Source organism: Esox lucius, chromosome 13 (genome assembly GCF_011004845.1).
Source record: "Esox lucius isolate fEsoLuc1 chromosome 13, fEsoLuc1.pri, whole genome shotgun sequence".
Lineage (NCBI taxonomy): Eukaryota > Metazoa > Chordata > Actinopteri > Esociformes > Esocidae > Esox > Esox lucius.
The window spans coordinates 28,295,863-28,316,332 of NC_047581.1; the positions used below are offsets into that span (position 1 = coordinate 28,295,863).

Genomic DNA, 20,470 nt, shown 5'->3' on the forward strand with positions numbered 1-20,470 from the left:
TTTAACTCTCAAAACAAGGAAGTGGCTACTCTTATTTTGTGTATGAAGAGGCGAGAGATACTAACCAATTTTATTTAAAAAAATTTAAGTTCAGAATGTAACAGTACCTAAGAAAATACGTTTTGGATCAAAAGAAAGCAAATCTGGTAAAAGAGAGGCAGATAGACGCCGTTCAAAGAGAACATTGGTGCAGTTGCCTATCCACTTTGGATGGAACTCATGGAGCAAAATGCATTAAACTTCGACGCTGATGTAATAATTCTTCTGTTACATTAATAAGTGAAGTTAGCTAAAATGCTAGCTACCTATCTTACCTCAAACTGTTGTTAGTAATTGCCCTATACAGCCCTGGAAAAAATGAAGAGACCTCTGGACCTTTTTCTTTCCATTCCAAAAAAGTTGAAAAGGAGAGTTTTGAGTGAGGAACAGAAGCGTTCAATTTGAAGTGGTCTCTTAATTTTAACCCTTCTGTTCCTTACTCAAAACATTCCTTTTCGACTTCTTTGGAAAGGAAAGAAAAAGGTGCAGTAATTGTTTTTCCAGAGGTGTATATTGGTGTTAATGTGGCTTGCTATACAGACAGAGCAGACATGGCTATAGTTACTGACTATACATCTATCCAGCAGACATTGTTTGCAAGTTTTGCTACTACTACCAGCTTCAAATGACGTCAGCTTGCCAGCAAGGACAATGTTAGCTGCCTAGAATAACTTCATACTGTTGTTAGTAAGTGGCTATAACTATAGCAGGCAAAAACAATAGGCCAATTTGGTTAAATAGCTAAAGAGGCAAGCTGCCGTCTGTACATGCTGTTTGTTTACTAGCCCAGCTAGTAGTACTGTAATTGGAAAACAATACCAGTGTACTATGAGTTTAGACTCGTAGCTGGCTATTCTCACGTTTCCTAAGTACAGTATGCTACACAGATACATTTCTGCAGGTCACTGCCTGTAGCTGTCTGTTCGTGCTGTTTGATTTGTTTACTAGCCCAGATAGTAGTACTGTAATCAGAAAGTTTAGACTAATAAGTAGTTGGCTATTCTTCCTATGTATGCTACAGATACATTTTGTTTAAATTATATTAGTCTATAATTAAAATAATCATATGTAACTCCCCGGGTCGATTGAGATATTTTTTTTAGATAAGCTGAATAACGTGTACAGATAACATGTGGGGCTTAAGAGGGAACTGATGAACTGAGCCGAGATGTCTGGGAAAATGAGGTGGAAATACTTCCTGTTTTGAAAATTACGTCCTTCAGCTTTAACTGCCCAGATTTTAATATTAGAATCCGCAAATCAGATACATTTTTCTAGATTCTATGAAACATCACCCATACTTAAAATGTGAATAAGATAGTATTCCTTCCAAAACATTCAGCTTCAATACTGTATGTTAAAAAGCAGTTTTATTTATTGGAAAGGAATGGCCTTAACCCAACAGAATAATATGGGTGTGTGCAGGGCAGTCAAAATATTATTGCTCATAAGCTGCTGATTGTTTCTCAGGAGGTCTATTTGATGTATTGTTTTTCAAATGTTTATTTTTTCTACAACTTACCTGCTAATTGTTATTAAAATATTTGTACATTTTCACTGACATTGTAAGTAATTATAGGTCATTATTCATAGACATCTAGAACTGGGCAGTTACTTCAAATAAAGCAGACAGCACCGATCATTTTAAGACTTTATGTGTGTAGTTTCATTGCAGTTTAATTAGTTGAACAGAATTCTACAGCAGGGAGCATACGTGAGTCTATTGTGAAATCAGGCTATTGTGAAATCTTACATGAAAAAAACAAAGAAGCAGATGTTTTAAAAATGATTTATTCCCCTATATTTTCATGAATGCCAGCATTCTTAAAGGTCAGAAGCAGAATATATCAGTATTCCATGTTAATATCGCTAGGCAGCTAATTTAGAAAGGGGAAATGAGAACCCTATGCCAGCTTGAGTATATTATTCCTGGGACCCAAGCAGAGTCAAGGGAGAAAATACATTGGGTTACGGAGGTACACTATATTCCTCAGTGAACCCATCATTACCATGAGCAATGGTAGGAGTCACTGGCCATTACCGTAGCCATCCACTGTCATAAGAAGCACATTTCTTGTGTGAGGCAATGGGAGTTTGTCGCTGCATGCTGAATGTGTCCTCTGTTTTTCCTCATATCACCATGCTCACTAGCTGGGTGCTGCATCTTCAGAAGAATATACTTGTCAATAGTTTTTTCTGGAAGAGATCAATAGAGGTTTTCAGACCCTCTAAAACTTGTGAAAAGGATCAATAAAATATGATGACAGGGATGGCGTTCTGTGTCCTTACAAATCGCTCTAATGATTTCCTTCACTGTAACTTAGGATTTACCAAGCCGATTTCAGTATGACTGAAGTGACCCCCAGAGTGGCAGCTATTGTTGGGAAATTCTACAATCTTCCTCTGGCAGGAAGAAGACAGCTTGATTTGCCTTTTGAATATGGGCAAGTAGGGATTTGGATTTCTCCCATCATAAAGGTTTTAGGATAATTGAATATGCATCACTGAAATCATATGAGTGGACTAGCTATCATAGCATGTGGAATTATATTATCCTCAACGACAGACAAATATGGAATCAATATTCTACATGTATGCAAATAGACTAGGGCATATTTAAACAAATAAGGTGAATGGCAGCTATTAAAATGACTTTGGTTCAAGACTGGAAAAATCCATAGGACGCTTCCATCATCTTAAGAATGTACTCTTATTGATAATGAAAGTGTGATGGATTTGAGATTCTCTACAGCTTAAAACCCCTCAGGCAGTCAACGCCAAATCCCCTACAAAGGAGGCCTGATTGTGTGTGCCACTCTGGCCATGCGTAACACTGTCAGAGCAAATGAAGTCAAACAGAGTCTTAATTACCACTATAAGTTGTTGCCCTCCAGCAAACCATTGCACACTAAACAGTTGGAAAGTATTTTCATTACTTGATAAATGCATAATTGGTTGGGTGACTGTCAAATATCACCATTCTTGAAGAACAGTTCAAAGGGTTCCTGCTGCAAATGTGAATCATTTCAACTCCAAGCAAGAGCAATGTTGTGTTGTGTTTGTGGATTTACTGTACAACTTTATGGCTTGTGAAACACTCTCACAATTAATTTATTAACTTTATTCCAGCTATAGATTTATGTTTGACAATATTATTTATATTTATAAATATAATATATGTATATAGTAATATAATTTGTTGTAATAAAGAGTTAGGCCTACTTCCTCTTTGATTTACATGAAACATATCTATCGTATGTTGATCTTTGGCAGCCTATGATTTAAGAAATGTTGGAGGACGAATGAATTGCCATATTCACACAGAAGACAAAACTAAAAGAAATGACAAATTATTTAACCTAGAACATTTATCAAAGGCATTCATGGTGAGACCTTATGGGAAATGGAACCAGGCCAATTCGTAAAGGGAGTAGCAGTGTGCCGGACAGGCTCAACGTGGATGAATAGGTACAAACGCACCAGTGTGTAATTAAGATTGAATTTGGTGTGTTATTCTGCGTTTGAAAAAGTATAGTGGGTCTGCTCCAGCTGAAATGGGTTTATGCCAAGTGTGTGACAGGGTTTTAACTCTGAATGCTGATTGGCTGAATGTCATTGTATATGTAAGCCATAAGGCACAAGGGCGTGTGGTATATGACAAAAATACCTTGGCTAAGAGTTGTTATTAGGCACAACGCATCATGGAGCGCGTGGACACAGCTCTTGGTCGTGATACATTGTCAGTATACTACAACACCCTGAGATGTCTTGTTGCTCTTATAAACTGGTTATGAACACAGTTAGAGCAGTAAAAGGTGATGTGATGTCACACTTGTGACATACGGTGTCATATACACCAGTTGATTTGAATCCTTAATGCGGATAGGCTAATAGCCGTGCTATATATGATGTATGCTATACCACAGATATGACATCTCTCTTACTGCTTTAATTGTGTTGGTAACAGGTTTATATGAGCAATTAGGCCTCTGTGTTTTTTTTTTAGACGTATTTCGTCTTGCCAAAGAACAGCTTTAAGCTGTGGTATATTGGCCATACAAAATGCCTCCTTGTTCCTTATTGCTTACATATACCACGGCTAACAGCCAATCACCATTCAAAATTCAAAACATTAATTTTACAACCCATTTCCAAAAAAGTTGGAAACAGGCGTAAGTCCGTCATAACCAAGTCCATCTTAAAGCTACGTCCATCGTTAAACCCTCATTATCGGGAAACTGGGCCCAGATCCATTGGCAACAGGTCAGTAAATTGATTGAGTATTAAAAGATCATTCCAGGGAGGATGGGTCTGTCAGAAGTGAGGTTGGGGAGGGGTTAACCACTCTGTGAAAGACTTCGCTGGAAAATAGTGTAACAATTCTGAATAACGTTCTAAACGTATAACCGCACAGTGTTTGAGGACCAGCTACAGTACAAAATATCATTAAAAGATTCAGAGAATCTAGAGAAATGTCTGAATGCAAGGGACAAGGCTGAAAAACAGTACTGGATGGCCGGGATCATCGGGCCCTTAGGCAGCACTGCATTAAAAACAGACACATTTCTGTAGTGGACATCACTGCATAAGCTCAGGAACACATTCAAAAACCACTGTCTGTGAACACACTAAGTCACCGCATCCACAAATACAAGTAAAAAAACCAGATTACTTTTACTAATTTATTTGGTAACCAATAATAGCAATAAAGGTACATCTAGGGTATGGGATGTATTATATATGCATCATATATAAGACAAAACATGTCCTAATCCACAAATACTGCTTTATTGTAAACATATTTACTTTTTCGATGATGAATGTGCATATTAACTGATCGGAATGTGTATACCGATAACATTGTTTTCGCATTCTTTTCTTTTTAGAATTTCAATTTTATTTTATAGTGTTTGGTCTGTAATCAGGAAATCAGCTTGTCCTAGGCAAGAGCCAAAACAGAGCAAAACAGAGTTAGTAATTTTTTTTTACTAAAATTATCAAATGAAAAGAAAGTATAAGTAATATATTGAATAATGCATGAACTAAAGTTTACTCTATTTTTCATGACTTTCAAATTGGCTCCTCAGTTTCCGTCAATACTGTCAGAATTGTACAGAATCGTGAATAAATCAGAAAATGGCATGGCCAGCTATGTCCCTGAGGATACCCATTTTGACTTCCTGCTTGTGCTGAAGGCAACGATACCACACATGGTCTGGTAAGTTTTCAACTTTTTTATACCTTAAGCCAACAATATGGATATCCCTGTGGTCACAGCTTTACCGCATTCTGGACTGGCTATCTTTCTGATCATTTCTGATAATTGGTAATATAAAAAGGGCCCCAAAAAATACATTTGCGTGATGTAATATAAGCCCCAGTTGTTATGTTGCATTGGTTTATGAGAATGGTGGACTGGGGTCAGTCTACAAAATGTGCTTAGGTACCCTTGTGAATAATAGGAATGCTCCCTCTAACTTTCCTGGTGTCCTGTTTGACCTTAGGAGGACTTGAGCGCTTGTACCATGCCTCTGGACTACCTGGCCCAAATGACTCGTAGCTGTCCCTGTCCAAAGTCCACCTGGATTATTGCAGATCAAGTCGCTGTCTGATGATTCCTCCGGCCACTGCCCACACCCCACCTGATTGTCCCTGTCCTGACATACATAGCTTCAATCCAAAACCTAAACTGTCCTATTCACATGTATTATGCACACTCCATTAGAGGTCTTAATTGAATCTGAAATGTAGATCCGAGCCGGACTCCAGGCATACACACTACTGAGTCACATTATGAGTTGCTGTGATGAAATTCACGCAAGTTGGAACAGCCTGTGATCTCATTTGATTTTCGGTGAGAGTTTGAATCCAGCTCTCAATCTGTGATTCTCAATCGGTTCCATTGACCGTTGTTACGTCATTTTGTTCTTAACAAATAACACAATTTTGATCTTTAATATACAGTTAGGTCCAGACATATTTGGACAATGTGGACAATTTTCATAATTTTGGCTCTGTACACCACCACAATGGATTTGAAATGAAACAACAGAGATGCAATTGAAGTGTAGACTTTCAGCTTTAAGCTGTTATTCAAGGGGTTGAATGAAAATATCACATGAAACGTTTAGGAATTGCAACCATTTCCATACACAGTTCCCTTATTTCAGGGCCTCAAATGTAATTAGACAAATTAACACAAACATGAATAAAATGATATTTTTTAATACTTTGTCAAAAATCATTTGCAGTCAATGACTGCTTGAAGTCTGGAACACATGGACATCACCAAACGCTGGGTTTCCTCATTTGTGATGCTTTGCCAGGACCTTTCCTGCAACTGTCATCAGTTGTTGTTTCTTCGTGGGTCTTTCTGCCTTACGTTTTGTCTTCAGCAAGTGAAATGCATGCTTGATCAGGTTGAGATCAGGTGATTGACTGAGCCATTGCAGAATATTCCACTTCTTTGCCTTAAAAAACTGCTTGGTTGCTTTCTCAGTATGTTTGGGGTCATTGTCCATCTGTTAAGTGAAGTGCCATCCAATCAACTTCACTGAATTTGGCTGAATCTGAGCAGACAATATATCCCTATACACTTCAGAATTCATCCGGCTGCTTCTGTCTTCTGTCACATCATCAAAAAACACTAGTGACCCAGTGCTATTGGAAGCCATGCATACCCATGCCATCACACTGCCTCCACCGTGTTTTACCGATGATGTGGTGCTTTTTGCGCTTATTGCATTACTTCATGTTGCTCTCATTGCATTATTCACCATTCTGAACTGCAATTTTCTCATTGATAATCATACACATACAGTCAAACTGTATACAAAATGAAGACCACCTAGAAAGTTTTCTCAGGGGTCTTGTTTGGTCCAGACATGGTCTTCTAAGCTAAATTCAAATCACATTCATTGATAAAGGTAGCCCAATTGAATAAATCACACAAAAAAAGTAAACTTTAAAACCATTAATGTAATTGAAATAAACAGAAATGCATGAAAAAGTTAGTACACCTCTAACTTCAACATCACATACAATGACTAAAATTAGAATCAGTTGCACCATAAAACATGTCCTATATAGTGTAAAAAAAATTATTGGTATTGGATCCCATGTTCTTTTTAGGTCTTTTTATTGTTTACATGTGCATGGGTCAGTCGAAATACGGCCACCTATGTATGACCGCGCTCCAAATAATCAAAGAATCTAGGTACGACAGGCTCATATTACTTACAGAACAAAGAACAGATACAAGGCTAAGCTTAGGGCAAACCAAAATCTCTTTACCAGATTAACAGAAAGCCTCACGATCTGTTAACTACCTGTTCACTGACCCAGATCAAAGCATACTAAATGATACTCCAATAGATGGGTGGTCGTCCCACCTACTTCAGGCCTAGAGCTGACCGAAAAATTATCATAAAAGTCTCTAAGAAGCTGTGATGGTAATTCCATCGATCAACACTCTTAAAGGAGTAAGAAACAGAGACAAAATTCTCTAGGCACCATTTTAATATAATTTGCAAATAAGACAGACACGTCAACCACTTACAAACATAATCGTCCGAGGAGTCTCTAACTCAACATAGCTCATTCAACAGTACATATCACATACAAAAAGGGGTGTGGCAAGTTATTAGCCATCTGTCTTGTCAATAAAACACATGCCCTTTGTTCTATCACATGTCCTGGGCTTGACACAAGGGACATGTTGTCTTCCCCCATCTGGTTAACTTTCTCAACCCTTGAGGGGGACTTCATCTGGACAACCTACAGATTTACGATTAACCCTATGAACTACTGGTGCCGGTCAAGGATGCCCCCCTCGGACAAATACCAGAACCCCTCTCTCACGCTCCCCTACCTATCTCTAACTAGTAACTCATTCATACATGCATAGGACCAAGAATACATCAGTTCAAGAATCTCCACAACAGAAGCCCAGTGTAACATCAAGGGATCTACAGGCCACTCTTTGCACAATCAACGTGGAGGTGCTTGAGTCAACAGTCAGAAAGAGGTTTCACATCTGGCGGAAACAAGGTACCACTCATCCCCCCGGGGCACTAATACCATCCCAATGGTGAAGAACATCATTCTATGGGGATGCTTCTCAGGGGCAGGCACCTGGAGACTGGTCAGGATTAGGGGAAAGATGAAAAACCCAGAGAGGACCTTAAAGAAAACAGGGTTCAGAGTGCAGGGGACCCCAGTCCGAAGTGCAGATTCATATTTTGGCGACAACAACCCCGATTCACACAACTAAGACAATGCTGTAATGGCTTCGGGAATAGTCTGTGAATTCCCATCAGTAGTCCAGTCAAAGCAAAGACATGAACCCCATTGAATATTAGTGTGGAGACATGAAGAATTCAATTCCCTGTTGCTACCCATCCAATCTGATAGAGCTTGAGAGGATCTATAAGGAAGAATGGGAGAAACTGCCCAAATCCAGGGGTGAAAAGCAAGTAGACGCATATCAAAGAAGAAGTAATTTAGTGGACACTAATTCAAAGTGACTTACAGTTTTGAGAGCATATATTTCCATGCTTTTTTGTACCGGGCCAATGATTCCCAACGATGGAAATCAAACCCACTATCCTGGCTTTGCTCCATGCTCTTAACAAATGAGCTACAGTGCACCTAATACTATAGAGGGATTTTTTTTCTTGGCCACTTGGGTGAAACGGTGACAATTTAGGAAACCTTAACTTCCTAAAAGTCTCCCAGAGAATAAGAACATCGTTTTGTTTTCTATGATCCTCTATAAGCTGGCCCAGAGGCTAGCCACAGCACATTCAAAGCTAGAACAGTAGGCTTTCTTTGATGATTTCACTATAATACAATGGCCAGCTAGTATGGGTAAACAGATTTCATGGGACGTTTCTGGTGAAAAGGGACATTTACCAGTAGTAACAATAGATTTCCATGCACTGGTAATACTGGTCAGTTGTTGGACTCAGGCATGATAAGGGTGAGTGAATTTATGTTTCTCTGGTTGCTTTTACATTCTGATTGATCGATTTATTGAGAAGTAGGTTAATTGATTGGAAAAATATACAGCCCAGTTGGCAGCATGTTAAAGTAAAATATACCTGTTTCCAATATGCTCCCTGATCGAATAGCCCCCCCCCCCCCCCCCCGCCACCCATAGCAGTGGTGGACTTTGTGGACTTGTTTGCCTTTGGGGCACTTCATTAAGGTTTCATCATTGTTAACGATGTTTCCACAACTCAACTGAACTAGGCAGATTAATTCAAACAAATCCAGGCTATTATTGAATTCATTTGTTCTTCAATTTGTTTATGTATGAAAAAGCTTAACAATAAGACCAGACACACCAAAACATTTCATTTCACCCCGTAATTTGGCTTAAATATATTCTCTTCCGTATGAGGTTGAAGGAGGCAGTTGGTAGTTGAGGATGATTTGGTAACTAGATCGCCGACAGTTATTATAAAGCCTTTTAACAGTTTGTGTTCCAGTGGTTGGAGTTGCATGGTGGTGTTTGTTATTGGGGTTGTTCGGAGTACCTTTTGGGTGTAAATGGTTGTTTTGAGTTACGTGTTGGCTGTTGGTAGTTGTTTGGGGAACCTGTTAGTGGTTGTTAATGGTTATTTGGGGAAACTGTTAGTGGCTGTTAGGTGTTGTTGGGGGAACATAAATGGTTGTTAGTAGTTGTTTGGGGAACCTGTTAGTGGCTGTTAGGTTTTGTTTGGGAAAATTGTCTTTGGTTGTTTGTGTTCTTATCATAAGCCACACCGCGACCAGGAATAATGAAGTCTTGATTTGGGGCTCTTGCTCTTTGTGCCTAGCGCAGTAAGCACACCACAGTAGTCCTGTTTAGGAGAACCTACAGCAGTGGTGTTCTTGGTGGACTTCGTTGTCCTGGGTGCCCTTCATTAAGGTTTCAACATTGTTTATGATATTTGCGATTTGGGGCACCCTAGAGCACTAAGCACACAGTTGCCCCACCCAGAGTCTTTTTATTTATCCGATGTCTTCTACCTGTACTTAGGGTTCTAAAGTACCTCCTTGTCCTCCTATAAATTTAAATATTGATCATTTATTTGATTGAGATGCGCTGACAGGAAGACGCATCTATCTCAGATAAAGCATCCGGGCAAGCAAAACAACACCTGTCTGAGTAAGCGTGTGCACACATCGGTGCCGTAAAAATAACTTGATCCCCTGTGGAAATCAAATGCAGATCCAGCTGATTTGTTCTGGTGCCAGCCTTGGGTTAGATATGATCGTTCAGTGCAAGAATATGCAAATATAGATCAAATCTGAATGAGGGCGAATCATTTTTAACTGCAATGTATGCTATGATACTGGCAACTCTTCTGCAATGTCTGACGACAGGATCATGTTCGGTTTTTTTCACCACATAGTAATGTATTATGTCTTGGAATTCAGTTTTGAGACTTCTTCAGGCTCCACGATGACATCATAAGCTGTATTAAAAATGTTTATTAAAAGGAGAAACAATTAGTTATGATGCTTTATATAGCTTTCCCTTAGGAAAGGAAATCAGACTTAAGACTTGTCTTAGTGTGGCCTTCCTTGGAAGTTTGTTCAGTCACAGTCACAGTTTTTACTTAACAGTTTGTAATGTTGGGAAACATGACTCCCACTCCTGATAAGGGACAGTTGCTATTATTATAGGATCATTTTCAGTTTGAAATCCACCAAGTTATTTATTTTGCTGTTTGTAGTTTTTCTCCATTTTCTTCAGGGAACTAAGGTAAGGTATCATAAATACAATGTTGCCTCTGTTTTGTTTTCAACAAGCATACTGTGAACCAACATAGCACTGTGTTATTAACGTGAAATCTTTAAGGGTATGCTTTTTATTTTACCTGATCTGCAGCCTGATAATGAAATATTCACTGTAGTATACAATATCAACAGCACATAAATGAAGCGCACACTACCTTACAAAGAAGCCTGCATTCTCTGAACAGCGGGGAGAATACCTTATCAAGGAACATCATCTTTTCAAAAGCACGGAGCAGCGTGATAAACAAAATAGTGATATCTATTGATTGGATGGTTATCGACTGAGCTCCACATCTCCCCACAGGTTTTGGATTTTCTAATTTGCTGTGGTGGGCTCCCTGTCTATCCCCCAACAGCCTTGCTGTGTTTCTGTTAGGATCAAAATGCAAAGCTATTACACACTGGAGGGTTTGTCTGAATCACACCGAATGGCTGTGAATTTTAAATGCAGGATTAGGGGCTTCTGAGAGAGAGGCACAGGGGAGCAGTGCAGTCAGTTGAGTGCTAATTTGATTTTTTTTTAACAAACATAACCCCAGCATTTCAGCTTTGGAAGCAGCCTCAACCAAATCACAGAGCGCCAGGACCAAATTTTCTCTCCAAAAGGAAATTATCTGACCGTGGTGAACAATCTGCTTTGCATGTAACAAAATTAGCCAACTGTTCACTATTGAAATGTTAATGGTGTAAAATGTCTTATTGTTCAGACTGACCAGTTAATAGTCACAAACCCAAGTTTACAACTTATTTAAAACTCCTACTTATTCCTTTCTGTTATCAACAGTTTAGATGAAATACATAATTGCAGTAGCTCAATATAGAATATCAATGACTCTTTGCTAAAATACAAAAATACAATATTATCATGTGCAATGAATCTGAATTATATACATTTTGAGATTTGATCTGAATGTGTAATTATTCCAAGGGGCAGTGCAGACATTTTCCTTTCTTTACAAAAGACTATTGTATTTTCACATGAGGTTCATGTCACAATCCGAAACGATGAAGAATGCCTGGACATTCTTCTTGCTTAGGTGCAATGAAACTGTTGGCCAACATCAGGACATGACAGTGTGATCTGAATATAACCGAGAAATTACTGTTCATTTGGGCTGTGTTTGTTAATATCTTCAAATTACTTTTCAGGGGGAAAGAAATGATCAAACATATATATTTTTGTTAGTTTCATTAAATTAACACACAGACGGGGATTTATTAGACTTGGAGTGATGATTCAAAAATCCAATTATAAAGACTACATGGGGGCTTTATTGTACCACTGCACATACCCTGTAATTCATGTTCCATGGACTGTACAGCATGTGGGTGTGAGCATCCTATCATTTTCAGTGTTAACAAAACCATTTCATCATGACTGTTTTCCCAGGTGGAGAGTTTTATGAAACATCCCCTTATGAACCTGTGATGCCTGTGCGGCACCCTGATGCACTACGTCTCGCTTCCATTATCTCAGGTAGGAGTGACCAATTTATATTACTTTCACAATGGCTGTACTATTCGAAAAAACTACACGTTTATATATGAGATGTGATGAATACAACTTTAACGGTTATACTCTGATACTCTTAAAGATATATTATTAATAAAATAACAGTTATTTCCTTTCCTTCATGAAACCAAAGTAATTGTTGGTTTTAGACAAACACTATGGGCTTATCAGTGGGTTAAGGGTTGTGGACCTTTCTCTCCAATTCAACTGTACCTCTCAGGAATTGCGTTAATATACAACAGATTAAAAAAAACGTGAGTACGTTCAGTATTGGTGGAATTATGTTCGGTATCAACATATATCCCCAGTGCTATTGGTCCAATTAGTGACTTGCTATTACGTTGCTTCTTAATGTTTCGCTATTCAATTAAATGTAGAGTTAAGATTAGGCATCACGATACTGGTACTATGGTTAGGTTATGATTAAGGTTAGGCATCACCGTTCTGTTAGGGTTAGGATCAAGGTTAAGGGTAAGGTTACAAAAACAGGGAAATGCCTGTCTAAACAACACCACAACAACAAATGTTTCGCCTCTCGTTGTTATCGAACTCACTACCAAGTTGATTGCAGCTACACCCACGTAACATCCCGACCACAATGCCCTTGCAAACAGGTGAGTGGCACTTTTTCGTATGTTGACACTGAACGTAATCTCAAATCGTTAAGGACCAATAGCACTGGGATATGTTGATAGCAAACACAACTCTACCGATTTATGTCCATACTGAACATACTTTTCACATTAGTTGTTTATTAACGTAATTCCTGCAACACCGAGTGGCTCCAATTATGTTATTTATGGAAAATAGTTCTGTCCATATAGGGGACCACTTTTGACTTACCTGTCCCAAAGGAAAAAGTTCCATACCGACTCTTTAAGGTTCTTTGTTCACAAAAGGGATATTGCTTACATAAACCCATGTATTTGCCTCCATATTCCCATCTATTGATTTTCCTTTCAGTTTGATTTCCTATTTGTTTACTAATTAAACAGCAAGTATTCAGCAAGGGAACTATTGCTCACATTTAATTTACTGGTCGTTACTGAGAATGCATTACTAATCAATGCAGATCTTATTATATGGCACAGTTACACTGGCTATCATGAAAAAAAAAAGAACTGTGAGATTGGACAATTGGAGGGTCATTGTCACTGCTATAGTCAATATAGGCTTATATATATGTATGTATGTTTATCTCCCATTTCCTACATGTATTGCCAGAGGATGATTCAACCTATTTTGCCAAAAGCAGTATACAGCAGTGATGCCACATTTGCTCTTCATTCTGATGCATCGTGCTTTGCTTTGTCTCTTGGAAACACAAGAAAGACATTTTGCTTGATGTCTGTAAATGTCCCAGTTGTTTGAAAATATACTTTTTTGCTCAATCAAAATGGAGAGCACTTGTTTAATTGAAAGTGTTTTTTACACTTTATTTAATGTTCTCTCCAAAATGTTTGTGTTGTGAAGATGGCAATCTGCTTTTCTTTACTATAGTGAATTTGAATCAGGCTAAAAATATCTTAAAATCTCTGAGCAATTTGGTTTAGCTCATTTAAAATATGATAAATTGTAGCTTGGACTCATTATTATGTCAATCATTTGCTAGAACTGTTTCCTAGACTATTTTAAAGGTGAAATCTGTAATTTGCTATCCTAAATCCATTTAGCCTCTAGCCTTACTCATTATTTAACATTTCAGAGGACAGAAAAATTGATTGTGGGGGTGAGAAAAGCCCATAGGCAAACAGATAAGTAATTACACAGTTCTTCTCTGAAATACTTTGATTTCCACTGCACAAAAGTGTGCTAAATCACTTTAAAACGGCAGACTCAACCAAAGCTCAAGGATTGTGATATCTTGCTGTGTTGATGAGGATGGAAAAAAACTGTCTCTAGGAGGAAGGTTGGAAAATTGAAAAATAATCTCCACAACTTCAAGTGTTTATAGTGAACGAGATAAGGGCATCATTGATGGGAGGAAAAACTCCCCAGTATCTCGAAATGCACACAGAGGTAACAAAGCAACTGTGAGAGTCCAACTTTTACAAGTCCACCATTTTCTTACTGCACCCAGTCTCTCCAGGAATCAGTGATGCTATGAGAGCAGTTTACAAAAACTACAATTTCATGCATATTATGCCAGGACCAATCACGGCACATTAACAGGTTTGTAGTCACATTATTATTGGATAGAACTCATCCATTGATGCAGTACAAGACCATGGATCACAATTTCATCCAGGCCTTAATCACTACATATTTCAAAGAACCTTCAATGAAGGTTCAATGAAGCCAAGGCCAACAAATCTTTTTAACTTGTAAGCACATTTTCATTGGAAATGTGACCAACTCATTGCATATTGCCATGCAAAATGTTGTAACTGCCACAGTAAAATCTACCCCACAGATATCACAAAACAATTTAACAGGGACTGTTAGATGTGTACAAGTTAAAAGTCTTCTGTTAGGTAATTTGAAGGATATTGGTTAGCACATCAGTTCCCAACCGTTTCCCTTCCGGGGAACCCCAATATCGTGCATCTGAAATGTACACTTGTTTTTATCAGTCACAAGTAAGAGATAATGGCCAACAAAATTACAAAAAACTGTGGTTTGTCAATATTTGTGTACAATAATTTATAATGCCATTAATATTTGTTCATATTTGGAAGACGAAAGTCAATACAAAAGATCTGCTTAACATCTGACCACCTGTAATACCTCTGCAGACTACAGGTTGAAAACCACTGGGTTAACAATTTTTTTCCCCCCTCAGCCAATTGGTCCTAAGTATCCCATAGCATAAAAAAGATATAATTGACTGTTAGTTATATTTTGTTTTCCCACAAATTATTCCATCCTCGTGAGCCAGTGGTGAGCTAATTCACTTATTAAGAGCGGAGGTCAGGACAAAAAAGCAGCATGCACAAACCCCTCTAGGAATTCACTTTGGCACCCCTTAGTTAGACCCTCTGCTAAGCCTCTCACCTCTCCGGCCTGCGTGCCTACCATCCAATTAAATGGAGAAACCTATTTCTACGGCTGGGGAAAAAGGACTCGGGCAACAGTCGTGCTCAGCATGCAGCCCAGCGCTAGACATTCTCACCTTGCCCTGGTAACAATCAACGTTCCACTCTCAAAGACAATGTAATCCCGCCGCGTGCCAGCGCGCTGCTGTTGTTCCACGGCTGCACTGCGATCCGTTCACATTGACAATTAGCTTGGAGTTGGTTGTCTGTTGTTTCTCTCCACAGACACTTAATGACTGTTGGGTCTAAGGATAACATATTAGTTGTTTGTGCGGTCAGCATTCTTCTAACAAGGTGGTATTAAACGGAATACTGAACAATCCCACCGACATGTCCATGGCGATGCTCATTAGTTGTTTTCATTGGCACAATTAGACATTCTACACTGATGTTGTGGGAATTTGTGAAGCAATGCCAGCATCTTGATATACAGTAGAGTGGAATCAACTTGTTTGCACATTTCTGCTGCAATGTTATCTGTCTGAGGTTTGATATGCATGATTGCCAAACATGATTAACTTGAAGAATTGTGCCGCATAACGGCTGAAATCATCAATTGCAATCTGAACACTAAATGTAAAGGGATGTTGCACCATAGAAGGAAGCATTTGGAAAAATGCTGGCATTGGCTGTTGACAACCCACTCAAGAGTTTTACAATATGTTCACATTCCATAGATATTTTAATAAATCAAACCATCAACACTCAGTGGTGTCTTTCATTTTTACTTGACATATTGGACTAATGTTGGTTTAGTCTCATTTACAAAACAAATTAGTAAGTCAATAACTTATATTAAATCTAATGAAACAGCTTTCTTACTAATACCATAACTATATCCCAAATATGTGCACTCAAGCTTACTGTAGGGAAATGCAGTGTGGGGCTGTGGCATTCCCTAACCAAAGCCAACTCCGTTGTGGCAGAAGCCTGAGCTAATGACTGTTGAACTCTTTGACATGGAAATGCATTGACATGCTCCCAGGGGTAAGGACTAAAGACTTTCTAACAACCTCCTGCACATTCACCAAGGGCCATATTAAATCCACATTTTGGCACCAATCCTAATTATAGTGAGCATACCTGAAGCTAAGAGCCCCACTCTAACCTGACTGAACTCCTGCTCCCCGGAGTCCAGCATGATATATGAAATGCAGGATTCAAATGAGGAAGAGAGAGCAATTACTGTGGAAGGAAGATCCCTTACTATGAAAAATGCCTAAATTCAGATCCCTTGCTCTTCAAAAGGTAGCTACCACATATTTTTTTATCTATGAGCACTGTGGACAAGCCCCCTATTAAAATCCTGTCTATAGTCAAGTCCAACAGTGGGGTTAAAGAATGACCATTCCTTAATTTACAATGGTTTACATTTGGCTTTTACAATAGCTTGCATTTACAATGGTTTACATTTGGCTTTTACAATAGCTTGCATTTACAATGGTTTACACTTTGGCTTTTACAATAGCTTGCATTTACAATGGTTTACACTTTGGCTTTTACAATAGCTTGCATTTACAATGGTTTACATTTGGCTTTTACAATAGCTTGCATTTACAATGGTTTACACTTTGAGAGCTTTGCCTTTCTAGGATGGCTGAAGAAAGACTGGTAGCCTATATCTTTTACCAGAATTAGAAACACAACTCTGATTTGCAACGAAAGATCAACAGGGCTTTTTTTTAAATATTCATAGTTACTGAAAACCAAGGTTAATTTTCTATGCAGCAACATGCAGTAGAACAGTTGTCCCTCAGTGAACACTGTGAATACACTGTAATTTTCGGGTCACCGCGCTCTATTTGTAATTGTTTAATACAGCGGGGCTCGGCATAAGGGTGTTGTGATGTTGAGGCCATTGATGTTTCTAAGACTGGTGGTATCCATTCCGGAGGATGTAGAAAAATGTTAGAATCGTGTGATCATTAGAGCCTATGTGAAGGGCTGATTGTGATAATGAACTGGCGGGTTACTTGAAAACCATTGAGCAGGTACATAAGTGGTGGTCCAATCTCTTGGCAGGAGACCGTGCATTGTTCGGTGATGACCTGCTTTATTCAACAAGGCCTCTGATTTCAAAGAACTTTCCATTGTTGCCAGTTGCCTGTCACCCGTCATACATTAGCGAGAAGTGTATAGGCAAAACCTTTTATATTCCACTTGGAAAAATCAATTATTATCCTGTAACACAATATGTTTTCCATCCATTTTCTCTCTTCCGGTTTATACTTAAAATATACCCTATAGTAAGCCATCAAGGGCCTTCGTGTCTGGGAACCACAGGATATCTCTTTTTGATCGCTGAATTCAATCTTTTCTTCTAATCAGAAATAGTAAAACCTCACACCACTGCACTGCTTGGTCAGATAAATCTTCGTACCTCGTCTCTCTCTTGTTTCGTTCTCACCCTACACCCTCTGTGCCCCACATTAGAGGCTGCAGATGGCCAGAGGAGATTTAGAAGCTGCAATCCATCACTGTTATGTGTAGGGCCTTTGGACATCCCCCCCAAACCACCCCTCCAGCTGGACTGGCCTGGTTCTGGACCGCTTTGGCCAGGTTTGACCAAGTTTGGCCTCATTCCCTGCTGCTAATGTCAGCTTCCCTTTGAAGTCCAATCACAGATCATCCCACAGCCCCTTAGCTTGCATGTTGTCCTCCTCTGGGGTAGGCATGCTGATGGAGAGATAAAGACAAAACTGACAAAGACCTGGAAAGGCAACAATGTTTTCCAATCTTGAAAAAATATCATTTGTATTTTCACTCCCCGCACCCTTCGGCAGATGCTTCCAAATGTGGGCAATATGTGAAGAAAACAGACTGTGATATATAATGACAAATTATTGGTATTATTAACATTTACTGCTACAAGTTGTACTATTAATCACATCAATTGTTTCCTTAACAATAATCCTAATTAGCAAACATATTTCATTTCATATGTCATGTATTGTCTGGCATAACCTAGGCCTACTTACTGTAAACAAAATGAACAAAATGCCTGTGTTAAGCGGTTGGCATGGGCGTTGTCGATCGTTTTCCGTTCATTATCCTAGCTCTGGTGGTTGAAGAAGAAATGTTTGTTTTTTTGCCTGTGTATGTGTGTGTGTGTGTGATGTCCATTCGGTGTATGACACTTCCCGGATTGATCATCTGATGATGCACCACTTCCAGACAACTATACAGCTGTTCAGCTAGTCCATCAGAAAAGCTTTTCCTCAATGCTGCGTGATAGACACCGAGTGAGATTGGTTCTGTTGAATAAGAGATGAATCTCCCTGGATGTCACCAACCCAGCACGCCCTCAGAAATATAATTTTCTACATGAGCTAACTTTTCAAATACATCCTGAACACAAGGAAGGCTGAACATGACTAAATGTGAGACAGCAACAACGGTGTTGCACAGCCACTACAACCTGCATGCCGAGTATTCACATTTAATTAATTAATCAGTTTGCTGCATTGCTTAGTTACAGTGCGTGATTAGAGTAAGGGAAATAACTGGTTAATTACTGGCCAATTAAACAGTCTCATTGCCATGCCCTTGAACTTGTGTGTTTAATAACCACACTTACGAACCAATTAAATGTCAGTTGTGTCAATTGGCAACAAGACATCTCTTTTACATTTAGCAAACAAAACCACCAAACGGTTTGGTGGTTTTGAGTTACAGTCATACGTAACGGTCTTTCTGATTGGCGGGAAGATTAAGAGGGATGCGAAGCAGTCAGATGAGCAGAGTCAACCTGACACAGTCACTCAAAACTGTCAAAGTCAAAACTGAATGTAGAAGATGAATACTATACTTACTATCTCAATCCATACTTTATTCATTCACATTTCACCCAAGGCCTCTCCAAATCAATTATTCAGTAAGAATGGATATGAGCGCGCTATACAAGTCTCAGGTGGCTTGGTGTTGGCTTGGAAAAAATATAATATTGTATAACCCTGTATAGAGAGCACTAACACTCCCCATCATTATGAAGTCCGCTCCTAGCACTCGCAAACAAGACATCAGACGTTGCCATGAGTAGTCACAGTGTATGACCTTACTGTTATATACAGTGGATATAAAAAGTCTACACACCCCTGTTAAAATGTCAGGTTTTTGTGATGTAAAAGAATGAGACAAATAAATAATGTCAGAACTTTTTCCACCTTTAATGTGACCTATAACGTGAACAATTCATTTAAAAAACAAGCTGAAACCTTTGAGGGGGAAAAATAAAAAATAAGAAACTCACAATCACCTGGTTGCATAAGTGTGCATACCCTTAAACTAATACTTTGTTGAAGCACCTTTTTATTTTATTACAGCACTCAGTCTTTTTGGGTTGGAGTCTATTAGCATGGCACATCTTGACGTGGCAATATTTGCCCAATCTTCTTTGCAAAAAGCGCTCCAAATCTGTCAGATTACGAGGACATCTCCTGTGCACAGCCCTCTTCAGATCACCCCACAGATGTTCAATTGGATTCAAAAAGTTCAACCTTGGTTTCATCAGACCATAACACATTTTCCCACATGCTTTTGGGGGACTTGATGTTTGTTTTTGCAAACTTCAGCCGGGCTTGGATGTTTTTCTTTGTAAGAAAACGCTTCCGTCTTGCCGCCCTACACCATAACCTATTCATATGAAGAATACGGGAGATTGTTGTCACATGTAGCACAGCCAGTACTTGCCAGAAATTCCTGCAGTTCCTTTAATGTTGCTGTAGGCCTCTTGGAAGCCTCCCTGACCAGTTTTCTTCTTGTCTTTTCATACATTTTGACGGGACGTCCAGTTCTTGGTAATGTCTCTGTTGTGCCATATTTTCTCCATTTGATGGTGACTGTCTTCACTGTGTTCCATGGTATATCTAATGCTATGGACATTATTTTGTTCCCTTCTCCTGACTGATATCTTTCAACAATGAGATCCCTCTGATGCTTTGGAAGCCCTCTGCGGACCATGGCTTTTGCTCTGAGATGCAACTAAGAAAATGTCAGGAAAATACTACTAGAACATTAAAGCAAAGTTTGAAGGACACAATTATTATTTAAATTAAAAAACATTATTTCTAACCACGTCAATAACTATATTTCCTAT

The 20,470-nt window shown here is 38.9% G+C and overlaps 1 protein-coding gene across 2 annotated transcripts in view; it reads left to right on the plus strand.

Annotated features, from left to right (window-relative positions):
• Positions 1 to 20,470, plus strand: part of LOC105014499 (GDNF family receptor alpha-2) — an 80,220-nt gene that overhangs the window by 12,660 nt on the left and 47,090 nt on the right. For both annotated transcript variants that reach the window (XM_010876887.3, XM_010876888.3), the window contains exon 3: positions 12,218 to 12,304. In XM_010876887.3, coding sequence (XP_010875189.1) covers positions 12,218 to 12,304 — 87 coding nt within the window. The remainder of the gene's footprint in view (positions 1 to 12,217; positions 12,305 to 20,470) is intronic.